Here is a 20,007-nt window from a genome sequence, read left to right as displayed (position 1 = left end):
TAATTCTTATGTGTTGTGTCTCAACTTATTAAATGTTTTGCATGATCATCAAAATAGTTCAATTTTAGAAAAAATTATATATTAGTTCTTTTTATTTTGAATTTTATAAATTTAAAAATACACATTAATAATTAACATTAGTATACTCCTGTTACCTTTCATTTTATTTAGCATAGTCATTCATACCATATTTTATATAATTTATTATAATTATTTAGCTTTTTTTGTTGAAATTATGGTATCTATTACTAGTAATAGTGATTAATCTTCTCATCGTAGGTATTCTCTAAAGTGGAAAACAGCTAACCATGAAATGTACTCCATTATCATGAATGGGAATCATACTTCCAACTACATGATTAAAGGACGAGGTATATCACACCTTATGGTTCATAATCATTTAGCTTTAAGCTCTTTCTTTGAGATATTAAAATATAAAAATATTTAAGTTAATTTTCAAAATTATCAATATATACAAAAATAGTATTTGCAAACAATGTGTTTATGAGTTGAATCGAAGTTAATTTAGAATTATTATTCAATCAATTGAAAATAAAAGAGTTAAAAATAAAATTTATTTTATTAATTATTTTAATTTTAACTTTAAATAATGTAGCAAATGAATTTATTTGTAGTGAAATCAATTCAGGATTCACACTAATTTATTCTAAAATGTGTGTTAAATTTTAATTTATTTTAAAATGAAGTAATTGAGGAGTAATAGTATAATACACTCAGTAAGTTAATTTAGTATCGCTTTAATATCTACATAAAAAATTTAATGACAAATTCAGACATTAACGTTTGTATATTTTGTCAAAATAAGTCTTTTTGGTCATCAACATTTTTTTTGTCAATATGTTGTTTTCTAATGATTTAATGAAAGTACCGTTAAAAGTTATCGGGATGATATGGAATATCATATGTGTAATATTTTAATGAAATATAATTTATTACTTAGGTAACCCAATAAGATAATTATATGTGGAAAATAATAAATTAAATTAAATTAAAAATAATCCTTAATTTAAAGAAAATAAACGTAATTATCTAAAAATATTAACTCAAGAGAAACACTTATTAATAAACAAACATATGAAATATTAAAACCTTTTGAAAGAAAATAAAGATTGAACCATTGAATTTATTCATTAAATCTGTTAGAAAAGTAAATTGAACAAAAGAACAAAGGTTGACGACAAAAAAGACTCAAAAATACAATTAAAATCATTTTGATAAAACATACAAACGTTAGTCATTAAACCTAAAATAATAATAATGGGGAATTCAAGTCAGTCAATTTCTTTTAAATATAATTTAAAAGTGTTTGATCTGACTTGCAGCTCAGCATAGATTTATATCTTAAACTAATCAATTATGATAAAGTTAAATTCCATAAATAATCAAATACCCATATTATTACAATTTAAAGATAAAAGAATTTAAATGAATAACTATTAGTTGATAAGTTTTCATTAAAAATCTGAAAATCCTCAGTGAAACTGGGGAACAATTCTAATTTTAACAAAGGTAACCCCTCAACTTTTTTAAATTTTAATCTATAATATTAGCTCCAATCAAAATCAATTAGTATAAGTATCAAATTGAATAAATAAGTTAACGACTAAGCTAACGTTAACTCGATAATAATCAGAATAAAACTCGAGGAGAATAAATTTGGTTATATGAAATGTGACTCAAACTTAAAATCTCAAAATATTAATACCTTAATCTTGGGCTTCATTAGTATAACCTCTCAATTCTAATATTGAGTAATTTTATTCAATAAAACAAGCAAAACAAAAGTTATAGATTCTTATGAAGGAGACAATTGGGGAGTTTAAGGATCAACTAAAATTTTAATTTTAGTTTATATATATATATATATATATATATATATATATTTAAAAGAAAACCCTTTTTTTAAAATAAAAGATAATAGAACAAAAGAGTGATACTGAATACATAACATGATAATGATTATAGTCCACAAATATCATTATCTTCAAGAATAATTCAATAGAGGAGAGATATAAACTAACAATAACTGCTACAATAAAGTTTCATAAATTAATTAGAGATGCATTACATTGATCAATTGTCTTACATTATAGCCTCACACCATCAAATTAACTAACAGCAAACTCCAGTCAACCAATTAGACACTACTAAAGGTTCACAAAAGACCTCACCGCATTAGTGATGCATGAAAACTAGATCTCAAGTGACCTATCATCATCTTCATCATCTCGAATACAATTTCACATTTTTAATCACATTGATCTATTTTGACAAAGTCCTCCACTAGTTGTTTCTAATATATCTAATGACACACTTGCGTTGATAATTTACATATATGTGCCATAGCACAATTAGGCTAAAGTTCAATTTATCATTGAAGTTGAAAAATACTTTAGAAAAGTGTCGTGGAAAAATATTTTTGAAAAGTTTCACTGTGTTTGCCATTACTTTCAAAAAGCATTTAAAAAAATATTCATTTTAAATATGATGCTCTAAAGTAGAAGATATGCTGGACTTCTTAAATAAGGATAAAAAGGTAATTTCAATCAAAAAACACTTTTGCAAAAGATAAAATTTTAGTTTTTTGACGTTTTGGATTGTTGTCGGGGTGGAAAAACACTTTTTCACCCCAAGAGCAATCCCAAATATTTGGGTTTTGGGGTTAAAAGTTAGAGAAAACAAAATCGATTTTAACAAAAATTAAAACAAAACTAAAAAAATTAAACTAAAACTACATTACTTTTAAAAAAAATAATAAATTTTTATTTTTTTCAGAAACTATTTCCTAACAAATTTCTTTAAAAAAAACTAAATTTATTTTCGCTAAAAGAAAAATGTCTCATAGGTGAAATGCTGAATGTCTTTACAAAAATAAGCATGACCATACCTTTTGCAAAGGAACATATCTTTTTTGGGAATTAATTTATGCTCTTTAATTGCTTATTTTTTCACTAAAAAAGAATTTTGTTTTAATTTGAAAGTTAATATCAAAAGAATATATTTAACTTGACGCTATTAATTAGAAAATGTATATTAATCTATATTATATTTTAAGTGTTTGATTCACTGATCTATTTTTTCAATTTAGTTGTGAAATTATTAAAAAATATTATTTTTAAAAGTAACGAATATTATTTTGAGAAAGTTTTATATATACTTTTATAAATTTGGTTTTATATATATTTCTTAACTATATCATTTTAACCAAAGTCTTACTTGAATTTTATAATATTCTTTTATAAATTTATTACATAATATTTCACTTATATTCGAAAAGTACGACAAAATAAAAATATAAATGAGAATTGATGATTAAATTATGAACAAAATATTTCGTACATTCCCAATAGAATTTTTAAACTGTACAAGTAAAGTTGGATGATAACAAATGTCCTATTTAGTATAATAAAATATTAAAAAATAAATATATAAAGGAAAAAGACACGTGACAATTTTTTAACTGTGCTTGTAGAATTAAAAGATTTCACTACCAATGAAATACTAACCCTTAAATTTTATGGTACCTAATTACTACTAAAAAGACATTTTGATTTAAAATTTTGAAAATTACATAGCAAAAGAATATCTCTGGTGTCACTTATTATAGGTTCTGATTATTGTTCCTTTTAACACAATATTTAGAACTATCCATAGCTCCTCCCTAACCAATAAATAGGAAGATAATGTGCTTCAGCGCACTCGAACCCACATCCTCCTGCACTAACAATAATGTCCATGCCAATCGAATTAATACTCAATCGACTAAAATTCATAAATTAATACCCACAAAAATATAAATAGAAATTAATATTTCAAAATAAATGGTGCCTAAATACAATATTGGGTATTATTTTGTTACAATAGAGAAGTTTTTTTTCTTCTGCATTTTGGTCCTCAATCCCCAGTCTATGCACATGTTAATTTTAGTATTATATTTAATTATTGTTGTTTCAACTTAGAGTAAAAAGGAGCTGAATCACAATAATTAAAATTAATCAATGCCATCACATGTTTCACTCTCTTTCTTTCTTAAAGGATAACTTTTTGTAATTTATCTCTTATAAGCAATGGAATGAGTAGATTCAATTAAATTAGGGTTCTTAAAAGCAAATTGTTACTACAAATTATTACAAAACCACATAATTAAAAGCATAAGCTTGGGGTAAAATGCCATAAATCAAAGACATTGGATAGACTACATCTAGTTTCTTTGTTGTAGGCGAAGTAATACGAGATGAAAAGGGGAAGTGGATTTTGAGGTATAATTGCTTTTTGAGGAAGTATTCGATCTTTATTGTTGAGTTATGTGGCATATTGGATAGTCTACTTCTACTTCGAAAACAAAGTTATGATGAGGTTACCATCCAATCATAATCTTGAGGTTGTTGAAGCTATTTGTGACAATAAACTTGAATGCTCAAATTCTACACTAGTTAGAAGAATTCAATAGATTTTATCAAACGAAGAGAAATGGTTTTTGAGATACATTCGTATAGAGTCTAATAAGGTAGTGGGTGCAATAGTAAAAATGATTTTTTCGAATGATGAAGACTTGCATATGTTTAACGACCCTCATGTGGTTATTCAAGAAGCTTTAATATGAATAAGTCTATGTAATCATTTACTTATTTTAATTATTTTACGAGCAAAAAGAAAAGACATTGTACCTTTTTCTTTATATATTTCAATTATTTTTATTTTTAGCTTAAAATAAAATATTAATTCATCTCTTTTGTACCCTCTAATTAAGAAAATAGTTCATAAATTAAGCATGGACGATGTAGGAACAACATGCCCAATGCTTAAATTTGGAATAAAAGCAGACATTACACTTCTTTTATATATATATTTCAATTTTTTAAATTTTAGCTTGAAATAAAATATTAATTTCATCTCTCTCTCTCTCTCTCTCTAATTAGGAAAAAACATCATAAATTAAGCAAAGATGATGCAAAACAACATGAGCCATGCATAAATTTGGAAAAAAAGAATTATAAGAAGGGAAGCATATTTTATTCAAAGTTGTAGATTAATTATTGATAAGTAATTGCTGCAACTTGAGAAGAGATAAACACATTTGACCAATTAACCAGATTCGATAACTCATCATAAATTAGTAATTTATTGTTAATAAAAATTATGGTTGTAAAATTAGTAATTATTTAGTTCAGGAATCCTTAATGTTTATCTATTTTGTCATTTTAGTACTAATTCTTTTTCTTTTGTCAATTACTTTGACCTCAACATTCAAATTTTGGTTAAATTGTTTTTTGCTGGGTAGAAAAGCTAACAAAATTGTTAATTTTTTAACCGTACTAATGTGCTAGCCCGCGTGATAGTCTACATGTATTTTGTTGTTGATGTGGATAATTTTATTTAAAAAATATGAAGCTTTTTTAAATTTGTTGAATTTTTATTTTTATTAGGTACACATGGAATGTCATATATATGAGTTATTACATCAATGTCGTTAAACCTTTAACAGTTCAGTTAACTTTTCATTTAAGAAAAGGTAATTTAACTCAAATTTAAAGGTTGAGAGCTAAAGTGATAAAAGAAAAGAATTAAGACCCAAATGACAAATTAGATAAACGTTAAGGGTTATATTTATTATTATGGAGTCAGTTTATTTGATAACCAAGTTTTGATACATTCGACTTAATCAATTTAATTGATACATTCGATTTAACCGACGGTAAATTATATTAAAATACATTACTAATAAATTTATTATCAGTTTTAGGAAAATATAGAATATATATATAATTCGATTTGATCCAATTCTCATAAATTATTAATATAATTATTGATATAACATTATTTTATATATTTATGTATTGCATATACAAATAATTATATTTAACCTATACAAAAATAAATTGATGTATTTTTTAAATATATATGATTGAATCAAAATTAGAATTTCACATATACATTTGAACCACAATTAAAGTTTCATGTGTATAATTACTCCAAATTAAAATTTACTTATCAAATTATATATTGAATCAAAATTTATGTATAACTTTAATATTTATTTCTAAATTTTAAAATTAATATCAAAATATATGAAATACAAACCGGATGAAACATAAATATAAAAGCTTCCATTGTAAGAACTTAATGATGTCCTGAAGGAAATGATAATTACCATAATGTAAACCTAACCTGTACTATAAAATGTAAATTTACACATTTGAAGATGACCTAAAAACAGGAAAAGTAAAATGAATATCTCTTGCATTTTATTTTATTTAGTCAGAAAAGAGTAAATTAATTTACGATATTAGATTAAAAATAAATTAGTCATTTCTATTAAAAATTAACGTGATTAGTAGAATAATTAAATAGTGATACATGATATGCTACATGTATCTTATGTTGACGTATGAAATTAATTTTAACAATAAAATAAATAATTTTTTAACAGAAAGATCAATTTACTCCTTAATATAATATATATAAACTAATATATTCAATTTTTAATTAATAAAACATGATATAATCTAATTTCTAATACAGGAATTACATAATACTTTTACCTATGCCAACTGTAACATGAATAATTTCATTTAGTTATTTATTTACTTTAAAATTATAAAACAAAATAACTTGGACCCACATTTTCTCTTTTGCCCTTCCCCTTCCCCCTTCCCCCTTCCCCCTTCATTTTACAAATCACCTCTCTTATATATAACCCCCTACACAATCTCCAGTTTCACCATCTTTCTTTCAAAAACCAGCAAAAGAAAGAAAGAAGAAGCAACCCTTTATACCCCACTTTAAGTTACTCAAAATTTCCGTACTTTTCTTTTTTGCATGGCAGTAAGTCTATTGTCACATGAGTTGTCTGACCTGTGTCTTGGGAAGCCAGCACTAAGGTCACTTTCCATCACATCCACCATTGCTGAAGCTCTTGAGGTCTTGAAAACCTCTGATGACAACTTTGTTAGTATCTGGAATTGTGATGATGATGAGTGTTGTAGTAGATGTGTAGGCAAAGTTTGCATTGTGGATGTGATTTGTTATCTTTGCAAAGATGAAAATTTGGTATCACCTTCAATTGCTTTGAAACAACCAGTTTCTGTACTTTTACCTAAGATCCCTGGTCTTATTATCCATGTGGAACCATCTTGCAGGTATATTTATATACACACATGATTTCTAGCTTTTTTTTCTTCAATGTTTTATTTAAGTTTTGTTTTATCAATTTTCATAATTTTCAGCTTGTTAGAAGCAATTGATCTTATACTTGAAGGAGCACAAAACCTTGTGGTACCAATCAAAACCAAGGTGTTCAACAACAAGAGATCAAAACAGCAACAAAAGCCATTTTGTTGGTTAACACAAGAAGATATTATCAGATTCTTATTAAGCTCCATTGGTCTTTTTTCCCCAATCTCTTCTTTCTCCATTGACACACTTAACATAATCAGCCCCAATACCCTCACCATTGAGTATCACTCACCTGCCTCAGCTGCCATTGGAGCTATCTCTAGAGCTTTGGTGGAACAAACCTCAGTGGCTGTTGTTGACAGTGAGAGGACCCTAATAGGTGAGATTTCACCTTTCACTTTAGCCTGTTGTGATGAGACAGTAGCTGCAGCACTCAAGACCTTGTCATCTATGGACTTAATGGCTTACATTGACTGTGGAGGTCCTCCAGAAGAGCTTGTCAAGGTTGTTTCAGCAAAGTTAAAAGAGAAAAACATGAATGGGATGCTTCAACATTTCACAGTTTCAATGTCTTGTGGTGGGTTTTCATCATCATCTTCATCAGATGAGGAATATTCATCATCTTCAATGGCGGTTCAAGTTTCACCATTTCCAAGGCCTGGAAGGATAAGTAGATCAATGAGTTATTCAGCCAGGATGGTAAGGAGATCAGAGGCAATTGTTTGTCATCCAAAGAGTTCACTAGTTGCAGTGATGATTCAAGCTATTGCTCATAGGGTGAATTATGTTTGGGTTATAGAAGAAGATTGTAGCTTGGTTGGGATTGTCACTTTTTCTGATATGTTAAAAGTTGTCCGGGAAAGTTTTGAAACCATGGCCTGAAAAGGAAAATGAGATGAGAAAGTTTTTTTGTTTTTTTAATAATTTTTGGCTGATCATCTCTGTCGATGCTAACAATGCTGAGAGAACTCAGTTGAGGCTGGTAGAGGAAGAATAAAAAAATGAAAAAGATTTGTGTGAATATTGGAATTTTTTTGTTTTGTTTGTTACTGTCATGTGAGAATTGAGATGATTTGGAGTTTGGTATTTCATTTCTGATAGTATATATCTCATCTTTTCTCTTTCTTTTTTAAGATCATATCAAACAACAGAAAGCAAAATGCAAAAGGATTTAGCCTTTTATTTCATGATTCTGGTTAAAAGATTCTTCCCCCATGTGTGTTTGAATGGTGGTTGTAGGAATTTAAAATCTCAAAGTACATTGTCCTCTTAAAAAAAATATTAATTCGAATCTTAAAAATTGTATTATTGAAAAAAATAATTATAAATTTTAAACATTAATTATAAATACGAAAATAAAAGATATTAAGACGGTGGAATTGAATTTAAAGAAGGCCCTAACTCCGTCAACCCCTTACTAATTACGAACTGAACTCTCCACTATTAATTAAATAAATAAACTCTTATCATTTTACTTGATTTCGTGATTATTACAACAATATTTAATGAATATCAACATTTACATTTACTTTAAACTTTGAAATCTAACATGTGAACACAAATGGAGCTGCTTTTATCCAGTTTGAAATCATTTTAATGATATTGAAGCTGTTCATGATGACAGTTCATGATGTTGCCAGCAGTTTTGTCTAAACGAAAGTGAATATATATATATATATATATACTGGCCTTTAAGAAGCAGCTTTTGAGCTTGCAGTATGGGGGGGTTGGCATGGATTCAGATTAAGCTTCAAACAAATGAGATGTGTGAATGCTGGGAAAGTGGAAAAAAAAGAGGGCATCTTCCCATTCATTGTGGGGTTTGACAATGACATTTGTTGAAAAAAAAAGTGAAAGGTGATCTTAAACTCGTCTTTAATCTTAAATTCAAATTTTTAATTTTTAAATTTTAAATTAAAAAATTATTAATATTTATTTAATGATAAAATATTATATTATTATTATTTTGATGAATTACAGTAATAGGATAAAACTCAAACAACCAACACGATTAATATGACTCAAACTCAAAGCACACTTAAAGCGGTGAACACTTTTAACTATCAGATCATCACATAAGGTTTAATATTATATTATTATCCATCGATAATATATAAAACCGATACATTAATATGGATCGGATATTATTTTTAAAAAAAATTATATATATTATACTTGGAGGAAAGTAAGATACCCACAATAATGATAGTGGTAATTCACACCCAACCCTGTTAACCATGACTCAATTGAACTTGGAATTGGATTCTAGGGGAAATTTCGATATTTAATAGGTTTGAGTTGGAATTTTAACATGTGATTTCTTGTAGAATTTGTCTATAAATTAAGTGATGGCCTAATTTTTTTTAAAAAAAATTTAATCTTACCTTGCAACCCATTTTATTAAAGAAAAAATTAATGGTTAAATTAGATTATAAGATATGAAATGGTAAATTTGAGATAATAGAAATTACTAATCATCTATATATATTTTTAGATTTTAAAAATATAACAAAACTCTTAGAATAATATTTGTTATTATGTAAAAATAATAAATTTTCAATAATTTTATAATTGAATTGATCTGATTGATAGGTAAAAATTGAATCAAATTCTTAAATAAAAATAGTTTAAACAAATATTATTATAAATAAATTTTAATTTTTATTATTAAATAATAATAAGGATAAATTTACAAAATTTTGGTCGAAATCCCTATCCATGAAAAAGTATATTTTCTTTATTTAATGATCTTACAATAGAATAATATTCTTGGTACCAACCAGAAGTCAGCACAATTTGATTCCAACTAGCATAATATTTGTACCAACTAACTTAAATACATTACATACGAGATTTTTTATACTTTTCATGTCTCTTTTATAGTTTATGTTCAAAATTTGTGACTGTCGTCTCCAAAATTCGAATCATGTTCTTTCCTTGAGAATGCAACATGCCTTTAGATCTTATAATGTTATAAATAATCGTTGGGTATATATGATTATTATGTGTACATTAAATGTCGAGTTTTTTAATTAGCATAATAACAAATTAAATCCTTAATGTTTACATATTTTATTGCATTTACTTTTTCGAGTTAAATTTGATTCTCAACCTTTTAATAAAAGTTGAATTTGACCATCATTTTAATGAAAATGCCGACTAAAACGTTAAGCTTTTAATGAAAATACCAACTAAAATGTTAAATTTTAAACATAGCAACCCACATGGTAATTTATGTATACCTCATGCTAATTTTTATGAACTTTTATAATTTAGTTTTATTTTTAATATTTTCATAATTTTTAAATTATTTGTTGACGTGTCATATAAGACAAATAATATCATATCGAATTAAATTACACATGGACTCGCCATACGAGTCACCAAACCAACATCATTAAAAATTAATGTTTTAATCGGTCATTTAAAAAGTGATTTGAGTCCTTTTAAAAGTTAATGGTCAAATTTAACTAAAAATAGTTAATTTGAAAAAAAATGTAACGATAGAAAACTAAATTTATCATTATGCATTTTTAATTTTAGAAGGAAAATGGTTTATTTATTTATTTCCTATTTTAAAAATCTCTTTTTTTGGTAGGTGTAAAATAAACACCTATGGAGCAGTCAGTGATCAGCAGAAACAATAAGAGACAACTAAAATGAGGCTAAAAATGTTGAAAGATGAAACAAATATCTCCACTGTTTTAAGATGGGAATTATGTCTTAATCTACTTTCCACGGACAGCAGTCTTGTATCATCGTCGGATGGGGACATCGGTGGCTCTTGACCGTCCCAGCTCGAGATTCACATAGCATGTGAATGACGGTACCATCGATTTATGGTGGTCCTAAAGAAGTAGGTGAATTATCACAATCTAAAGGCAATATAACTGTGTCTCTTCTCAGGTTTTAGATATATCTTCTGTTCCTCGTTCAAACATATGACCTGGAACAACGAGCAGTATGGTATATATATTATACACCCACAATGGACACTCACTCCAGAAACCGGATAAGCAATTAATGAGTTAATCAGTAACAGTTTCAAAGATGGTGATTTCGAGGTTGAATCTACAAATCATATGCTACCATTTGACACTTCTCTAGGGTTCATCAATCTAACAAGCTTTTTTTACGCAAGATATCTTACTGTCAGATTTTGTAAGATATAAAAGATGACGACAATCATCTTCCAACTAATACATATACCTGTTGGTCAATATATTTCGTTCTTTCTTTCTTTACAATCTGTCTCCGGAAGAAAGGGAAATGGTGGGGAAGAACGTAACAATTTTTTTTTTAATTAGATTGACAGTTGAATTTTTAATCTGATTGATTCATCCGATTCAAATCAAATAAATTATTAAAAAATTATAAAATCTAATTTAACTAGTCCATACCAGTTTATAGTTTGTAGATCAACCGACTTTTTACCTCTTTCTAAACTGGAACCCAATCAATTTCCAGTCTAGTCGATTGAGACAACATTGGAAAATAATAGTGCCATGTCTTGCAAAGCCTAGTCTTATCAATCCAACTGGTGGGGCTTTTTTTTTTCTTTCTTTTATCATGCAGAAAATATTATGAATATGAAAAAGGATAGCTAACAGGTATGCTCCCTTGTTTTTCCTCCTTACTTTGTAATATATTAGGATGATCGTACCATCATATCAAATTTGCATGTGAACACAAAATGAGAACACAAAGGATATGAAAATGACTATGCATGAATCAAACAACCTGGTTTTGGTTGTTTTGTTTCATACAGAACCAAAATTTAATCAGGACATAGTAAAAAACTGAATATATATAGTCAATATACCAAGCAAAATTGAGATTAAATTTTCAAAATCATATATAGAAATAAGACCTAAAGCAATTTAAGTATGCATGGAAGATTCACAATTGTATTCACCATAAATCTTGAGTTCATACCGGAGAGTTATGATGATTTGCAGATTGAAAGAGAAGAATAGGGCAATAAAGAACAAAGCAATCTTCTGAACTCGAATAAGTAAAACTTAACAACAAACATGGATAGAAGCAGGGGAAAAGCAACTATCACGGCCTACATATGCAACTTTATAAAATATAACAGTCAGCATCCCGAATGCGGAGTTAAAAATTCATATAATTCTACAAGAATTTTAATGAGGGGGATAAGCGGTGTTTCACCTCTCAAGTAGGAACACAAGACGGTCGTCACTGATCTCCATAAAAGCAGATGCAATTCATTGCATTTCATCTGCTTTCTGAAAGAAGAGTTGCTTCGTCTTCCATTTCATGAATAAAAATCTCTGTAGGTTCAAGGCAACCTCTCAGTGTGTCATGACCAAGTTGTGCTCGCTCGTTGTCTCCAAACCCGAACATCCTCCCCCGATGAGTTACCACCACAGTGTGGTACAGACCCGTGCTAACCTGTGAAACACGGTGATCTCTCAAGCAATCAAGGAGTCTAGGTCTCATAATTTTGTCAGATACGCCCCTGTCTGGGAAACCCAAGCTGCCAAATCCCATCCACCCAAAGCCATAGACAGCACCACCATCAACCAGAACAAATGTTTTCCTCTTTCTTGCACAAACCTACATCAAAATGGTAACCCTCATCATTCTTCTTTTCTGCTATTACTAAATCTAAGAGCAACACTCTACTAACTAACCCCAGGCCACAGCTATTGGTAAATCAACTGGATTCTTTTTGTGACAAATATAGTCATGAATAGAGAAGCATGAATACTGAAGACTGGAGGTTACAAGCATCCATGTTAGCTTCAATAAGCTTCAAGGCATGTCAGCAAGCTTTGCGATACACTCACAATTAAATATTATCAGCACATAGAATAGAAGTTCAAATCTTGAACTCATTAAGAGAACAGTGTGCTTGAGTTTGATATGGGTCATCTTCGCAAGTAGAATTAAACAGTATATTCTGATTCACTCAAACACATTAACGCCTCGTTTGGTTATCAGTACAAATTTAAGCATGAAATTGGAAGGATGAGTAAACACTAGTTAAAAAAAATGACCTCTCAAAATAAAAGATTTTCCTTCCCTTTCCTGAAAATAAGTCATGTGAGTGGCTAAAAATTACCAAGTGAAATTAATTTATTGCTAACTCATGCACTAATACGTGTTGAAAAAATAATGCTCCTACCAAATGAAGCATAAAAATGTTATAAGGACGGAGAAAATTAACCTGCACGGCAAGCTGACCCTTAAGGCTAATCAAGTGTTCAGGAAGAGTCTTATCGATCTCATCTCCATGGCCTAATTCACCACAGTAACCTTTTCCCCAGGTATAAACCTGCAAAAAGCATGGAAAATTGTAAAACCATAAAAAAGAGAGCATAATAAACAACCACAAAGTTCAACTCCAATGGAGAGACTCACATATCCACTCGAATCAACTGCCACAACATGCTCATCACCAGCTGAGACACGAAGAACATGAATACCCTTTCTCTTAAATGTCTGGATTGCACGTGGCTGGAATTCATTTTGCTGCTCCCCATGGCCAAGGCAAAAATTAGAACCAGAACCAAATGAGTAGACTACTCCATTGTCAGTTACAGTTAAAACATAGCTTGGGCCAGCAGCAATCTGAACTACAGAGCCAACTCTCTCAAGCAGTTCAACCATTTTGGGGGTTGGTCGGTCTTGAGTGTCACCATGACCCAACTGCCCATGTGTGTTAGTTCCACATGTATAAACAAGCCCTTGTCTTGTAAGAAACACAGTAAAATTCAGTCCAGCAGCAACCTGAAACCATGAAAAAAGAAGAAGCGGCAACTTCTTACCAAATTCTTGCCATGAGAATAATAACAGTCAATCTTCAAAATCAACTCTTTAGGTTATACTAAATTTTTGCTTTATTGCAAAAGCTCTCTCTGCTCTGACCTTGAACATTAAATGAAGTCTTTATCTATCACAAACAACATGGTTTTTGATGGCTTAAACCTTTATCACCAACAAACATAAACAGCATTTTAACAAAATACTGCATACTGACTTCTTCTAAACAAAATGCAAATCTAAGCATCATACTTGACAGGATTCATGAAAATAATCAGTGTATGAAGCTCAATAGTTATAATGATGACAGCAAACATCGGCATGGTAGCAATAACGTTAGGCTATTATGGTGAAAACTTTTACTATCTCCTCCTCAAAATGACACAGGGAAAGATAATGAAGATGACAGAGCATCAATGATAGAAGCAACAACAAAATACAACCAATATTGATAAGATACTAATACTAACATAGAAAGAAGTTTAAGAACCACTTATTGTAGAACCTATAGTACAAGCTGCTAAAACTCTCGAGCAAAACTATTATTTACATGTTACGCTATACGATGAGGGTAATATACACTACACCTGTTTACAAGGAATCCCCTTCATTGCTTCAACAAGCCTTGGTCTAAAGATGGGGCGGCCTGTATCTCTATGGCCACAACAAAAGGATGAATTGTCTCCACATGTGAAAACCTGCATAAGTATTGGTGCCACTATGAATATGGAAACCACTTGGTATACTGATCACCTACATCCTTAAATGTTGAAACGATAAGCATGAATTCACAAAGTTGTGACTACAAAGTAAAGTGGGTGAAAAAACATATAAAATTAGCCAAAACTATGGAACTTTATATACATTGAAAGGCTAGGATCAGTAAATCATAATCAACTGAGGCATCTCTAATATGAGAAAATAGGTTTATAGTTCTGTATAACACTCAAGTAACATGAGCTTGGTTCATCATGCAAAGCAGATTAGAACTCACCTGAGTTCATCATGCCAAGACAGATTAAAACTCACCTGAGCTCATTCAACAAAGCTTTGGAGTTTAGCTCAAGTATGCCAATTTCAAGCTTTTCACCAGAGCAAATCAAGTTCAACCAAAGGCCTGATCAACTAATCAGGCATCAGAGCCATCAGTGCAGGCTCGTAGATGGCTAAGCATACTCTAAAAGAGCTAAATATAACCAAATCAGACTTGCAAATTTATACATTCTGCTTTCTAGGCTAGGTTCAGCTTGTTTCTGCCTGAATTTAATATATGAAGTCCACGCAGAGGTTGCAACCGCTATGAACCCTTCCCATAGGGTTCACATTTTCATAAACTTATTACCAAATCCAGCCGAATCAAGATACTAGGAATTGATCTATCCAGCAATGAATAGACTAAAAGGTTGCCCATGTTAAGCAATAAGAAACATAGCTGTTAAGAATATTTGACGTTATCACAAATTCACAGTATATTATGTTATCATCATTTCCAGTCATGAAATATTTGACTTTCTCAGAGGTAGTGGCCGGATCAAACATTCAAAACCACATCAAGCACTAACATCCATATGCAATTACAAAGAATTGACATCAGCTGCTAGGGAAAGAATATATGTGGCTTGTTTACGAAATGTACCCTGTGTATGCCATTGGCCAACTGAAAAACATGGCAAACTGAATAAAGGTGAGTAACAAACCTCTCCAGACTGCAAAACAAATGCAGCATGATTCTGAGAGGCAGACACCTGGATCACATTAGCTAGAGAAGGGAAGTTAATCCTCGTAAATGCTACACACTGTGTTGTTTCAGGGCCATGTCCAAGGACACCACACAAACTGGAACCACAAGAGTACACTGATGAATTCCTAATTAGCAATGTGTGATACCTTCCAGTTGTTATCTGCATCTGGTAAATCAAACTTGATAATAAGTGTTGAGCAACCAGAACTCATTTAATGGCAATATAAGATATATAAGAGATGGAGACAAAAACATAAGAGATTTGAAAGATGCAATCAAGTATCAACATGAAAAAAAAAGAAAGAAACAAACCTCTTTGTGTAGCAAAAAATGAATGATAAGGAACCATCAAACAACTAATTACTAAAGCCAGCAAAAATGCAACCAAACTAAATACCGAATAATCCACAGTGAAAGCAGGTAGAGTTCAGCCAAATTTCAACTTAAGTTGTAATTTAAGCATTTAAACAATTGTTGCTTCTATCACTTACTTTCTGCTATTTCCTTCATGTTGCCCCGGAAATTGCTTTAAATCATCTATGCTAACCAGTTAAATCATAATTTTCCATATAAAACTAAAAACCAGGCATTTTAATATTCACAAAAACTGTAATATAACTTTAAATTCCTTCAGAACTAGTATTTCTATTTATAACCGAACACACCAAAAAGAGCAAACCATAAGAAACCAAACAGAAACTAAATCCCAACTAACTTCTGAGCCATTTCTCAAGTTAACAGGCAAAAGTACAAAAAATTATTAATTCTAAAAGCAAAATGATCAAAATTAATATATTAAAAAAAAAGAAATAGTTACATTGCCTGCAGAGGTTTGGACCATGTCCGACGATTGCTCTACTGATTGCAAAAACCTCAAAAGTCGCTTCCAATTCCCATCACACCGTTCAAAAATGTCCCTTTGACTACTACAATTCATCCCTATATATATCCCATTCGTCATGCACAATTGAAACGCGGCTAAATCAACCAGCGACCTGCATTTCGTGGGATAAACACCGTGACACCCTCCGAATGTTCTCGAAGTCAGCTCCAGCGACACTAGGTCAACGGCACTTAACCGTTTACCGGACGTTAAAATTTCCAAAATTAGATGCGACGGTAGATCGTCAATCGAAAATAACCTACTCCGATCAGCCATTGAAAATTTTTTGATTTTCTTTTAACTGGAAATGTAACGGATTTAGGGTTTCGATTTCTAAGAAAAAGAAACAGGGGAAAAAGAAAAATTATCAAATTTTGAGGCGAAATCTTAAGCAATTAAAACAAATTATAAAGAAAGCATCGGAAGGAAGGAGAATTGAGAAATTCAAATGCGATTGATGCTTTGATTGGAAACTAATCATCAGATGGGATGGATCGGATCACTAGATCACCGTTGATTTTCGTTGTTAAGAGAATGAGAAATTCAGAATTTTTTTAAATTAATCTGCAGAAAATGGATTTAAAAAACAGAGGATTACCAGAATTTCAAAAGTTTGAGATTGGATTGAAGAAAGAAACAATTAAAGAAAAAAAATCAGTGAAGATCGATCACTACCAAAAGAAGGATTCTTGCTTTCTTGCTTTTTCTTTTTCTTTTTCCACCGAAAAATTGGAAGTGGAAAATTGAGCTGAAAAGTACGTTATTTGTAAAATAATTAAATTAAAAAATGAAAAAGGATATGTAAATAAAGGCATGAAGGAAAAGATACTGCCAACCAAGGTTTTCCGCATTGAATCTTATGGTATCGGTTTTTTTTGTTTAATCATTAAAAAATCTAAAAATAATTCATTTTATAAACAATAATAGTAACTATTATTTAAATCAAATTTATTTGGATCAAGTTAATTCAAAATATTATTTAAATAAAATTGAAATTTATATACATATTTTGTCTCCATTAATTCGATTTTTATATGACCTTTCTTATGTTATGGTTATAATTGGTGGGACCATTATAAAAATGATTTTATGTTCTTAAATTAGACAAAACGTAGTTGTAAGCCTGTTTCTTAGCTTGATACATAACGGGACGGCATATTAAAATCTAAAAATTTGTTTGATAGAATCAATCCTAAGATAACCATGTGAAGAGAATCAATAACATCTCAACACGGATGAGAAAGTTTTTCTTTCAGATGACGTGTCGAACGAGGATTGGCTAACTGACGCCAAAACCGGTGGAGCTGGGTATTTGTTTTCTGGTTTACAGCACAAAATCTACGTATCGGAAGCTTTGGTCCGTTTTTGTGTTTGGTCGCTCTCCCCTTCTATTTTGTCCGAATATTGATTGACACGTGAAGTCCTAAAAACTTGCCACGTGGAAACCACAACTCCATTATTTTAAATATTTTATATAAATTTTAAAATTAGCTATTTATTAGGTTTTTAATTTTTTTTCATGTTGATTTTATAGTTTGTATTGAAAGTTTGTGGTTGTCTAATGTGGTTTTTAACAGTTGAAGTAATTGAGGAGCAAATATAAAATAATTTATGCAAAAGAAATGAGGGATTAAATTGAATAGAAGATAAAATTAGCTTGAATGTTTAAAGAAGCAATAATACCAAAGCTTTAAGAAAGCTATCAATTCATTTAATTGTTTCTAACTCACGTACATATAATGAAAAGTTTACGGCATTTTCCTTTAAATTTTAATATTATTATCCGGAAAAAATCAAATCAAACATGATACGTTAAAATTTAGGATGAAAATATTGAAATGACAATAAATTGTGGAAAAGGGATACAACTAACATGATATACCAGTTTCATATAATCCTTTTTCATTTATACCTTCCCTAAGTCGGCTTAATGCAAGTCTATTTATACATATATTATTGTTTTAATTAATGGATAAGTTTAGATAATGATGGATTGATAAGTTTGATTTTTTTTTCTAAAGACAATGAGAAGGATGGGGAGAGGAGAGAAAAAAGTTAGGTTGTCTCTTGCTGCATCAAGAGATGGTAATGGATCCCAAACTGAAAGCATATTTAATGGTTGATAGTCATATGTCATGATTGCCAGCTTAATCTGTATCACAGTGTCTTACTAATTCACACATCTTTCTCCTATAATATAAGCCACAGTCAAGTGTGCCTTTGGCATACCTCATTATTCAATGAACAACTTCTAAATGAGGTTTCTTCGACTTCTGCATAAAGTGACTAACTATTCCAACTACAAAGGCTATATTCAGTAGCATTAATTTAACTATTTTCCTTCAACTACACAAAGTTTGGCATTCATCTCCATTGGTGTTGAAATCGACTTCCAATTCTACATCTTGTATTTTGTTAGGAGATCTTGTATATATTTTTGTTGACAGAGGAATAGGCTTTTCTTGGTTCGTTCTATCTCAAGCCTTAAGAAGTGCTTCAATTCTCCAAGTTCTTTTGTTTGAAATCTTGTTGAAAAATTGGCTTGTGTTTGATGAACCTCAAGTTCAATTCTCCAAGTTCTTCAATTCAATTCTTCAGTTCTGATTCTAGCTATCCATGAAATAAATAGATTTTGGGTTTGATGGGAAATCTTTGAACAAGTGCCCTTCCCAACAATAGATACAGGCTATATTCTTGATTTGATTAGGTGGCTGAGTTACAACATTGTTAAACCCATTAGTAGTAAAATTTTTAAGCATTGAGGATATCGAAAATACTTGAGCTACAAGTGACATGAGGGCGTCTACTTTATGTACTCCTACAACTCGTCTTGAAGTTGCTCGATTGGTTGGCCATTGGTAATTGTTGTTGGCAATTCTCTCAATGATTTTATAAGTCTTATTATAAGACTTAGAAAAGAGAGCAACATTGGTAGAAGCGTTTACTACCATCCTTGTATGAGCATTGAGAACGTTATAGCAAGTCTCTAATTGGATGTAATGTGGGATTCCATGATGAGGGCATTTTCGTAACAATTCTTTAAATATTTCTCACGCCTTATACAAGGACTCGTCATCTATCTGTTGGAAAGCAGTGATTTCATTCCACAACTTAGCTTTCTTACTAGGTGGGAAATATTTCATAAGGAAGCGTTCTACTAGCTATTGTCATGTGGTAATAGAATCTTGTGGCAATGAGTTCAACCAGGCTCGAGCTTTGTCCCTTAGTGAATATAGGAATAGCTTTAATCTCAATGCATCTTCGAGTACTCCGGCTAACTTGAAGGAATCACTCACCTCCATAAACAATCTGAGATGAAGGTGAGGATCTTTAGTAGGTATTCCACTGAATTGGCCCATTATCTGAAGCATCTAGAACATAACTAACTTCAGCT

The 20,007-nt window shown here is 30.2% G+C and overlaps 2 protein-coding genes and 1 non-coding gene across 3 annotated transcripts; 2 read left to right on the top strand and 1 right to left on the bottom strand.

The window, feature by feature from the left end:
• Positions 1 to 6,734: 6,734 nt before the first annotated feature.
• LOC105768389 (CBS domain-containing protein CBSX5) lies at positions 6,735 to 8,288 on the top strand. The gene is made up of 2 exons (XM_012588283.2): positions 6,735 to 7,160; positions 7,248 to 8,288. Exons 1-2 carry the CDS (start codon positions 6,841 to 6,843, stop codon positions 8,077 to 8,079), a joined length of 1,152 nt encoding a protein of 383 aa, XP_012443737.1. The 5' UTR covers positions 6,735 to 6,840; the 3' UTR covers positions 8,080 to 8,288.
• Positions 8,289 to 12,172: 3,884 nt separating this feature from the next.
• Positions 12,173 to 17,405, bottom strand: LOC105768388 (uncharacterized). The gene is made up of 6 exons (XM_052630319.1): positions 16,548 to 17,405; positions 15,687 to 15,896; positions 14,577 to 14,687; positions 13,588 to 13,956; positions 13,394 to 13,501; positions 12,173 to 12,780 (listed from the first exon to the last, which is right to left on the bottom strand). The coding sequence occupies exons 1-6, from the start codon at positions 16,887 to 16,889 to the stop codon at positions 12,439 to 12,441; spliced, it is 1,482 nt and encodes a 493-aa protein (XP_052486279.1). The 5' UTR covers positions 16,890 to 17,405; the 3' UTR covers positions 12,173 to 12,438.
• A 2,214-nt stretch (positions 17,406 to 19,619) lies between these two features.
• Positions 19,620 to 19,726, top strand: LOC128041435 (small nucleolar RNA R71). Its single transcript, XR_008196457.1, has one exon. It is a non-coding gene; the product is annotated as a small nucleolar RNA R71 (small nucleolar RNA).
• Positions 19,727 to 20,007: the final 281 nt, after the last annotated feature.

Source organism: Gossypium raimondii, chromosome 5, assembly GCF_025698545.1.
Source record: "Gossypium raimondii isolate GPD5lz chromosome 5, ASM2569854v1, whole genome shotgun sequence".
NCBI classification, from domain to species: Eukaryota; Viridiplantae; Streptophyta; class Magnoliopsida; order Malvales; family Malvaceae; genus Gossypium; species Gossypium raimondii.
This window is presented reverse-complemented; position numbering and strand designations above follow the sequence as displayed.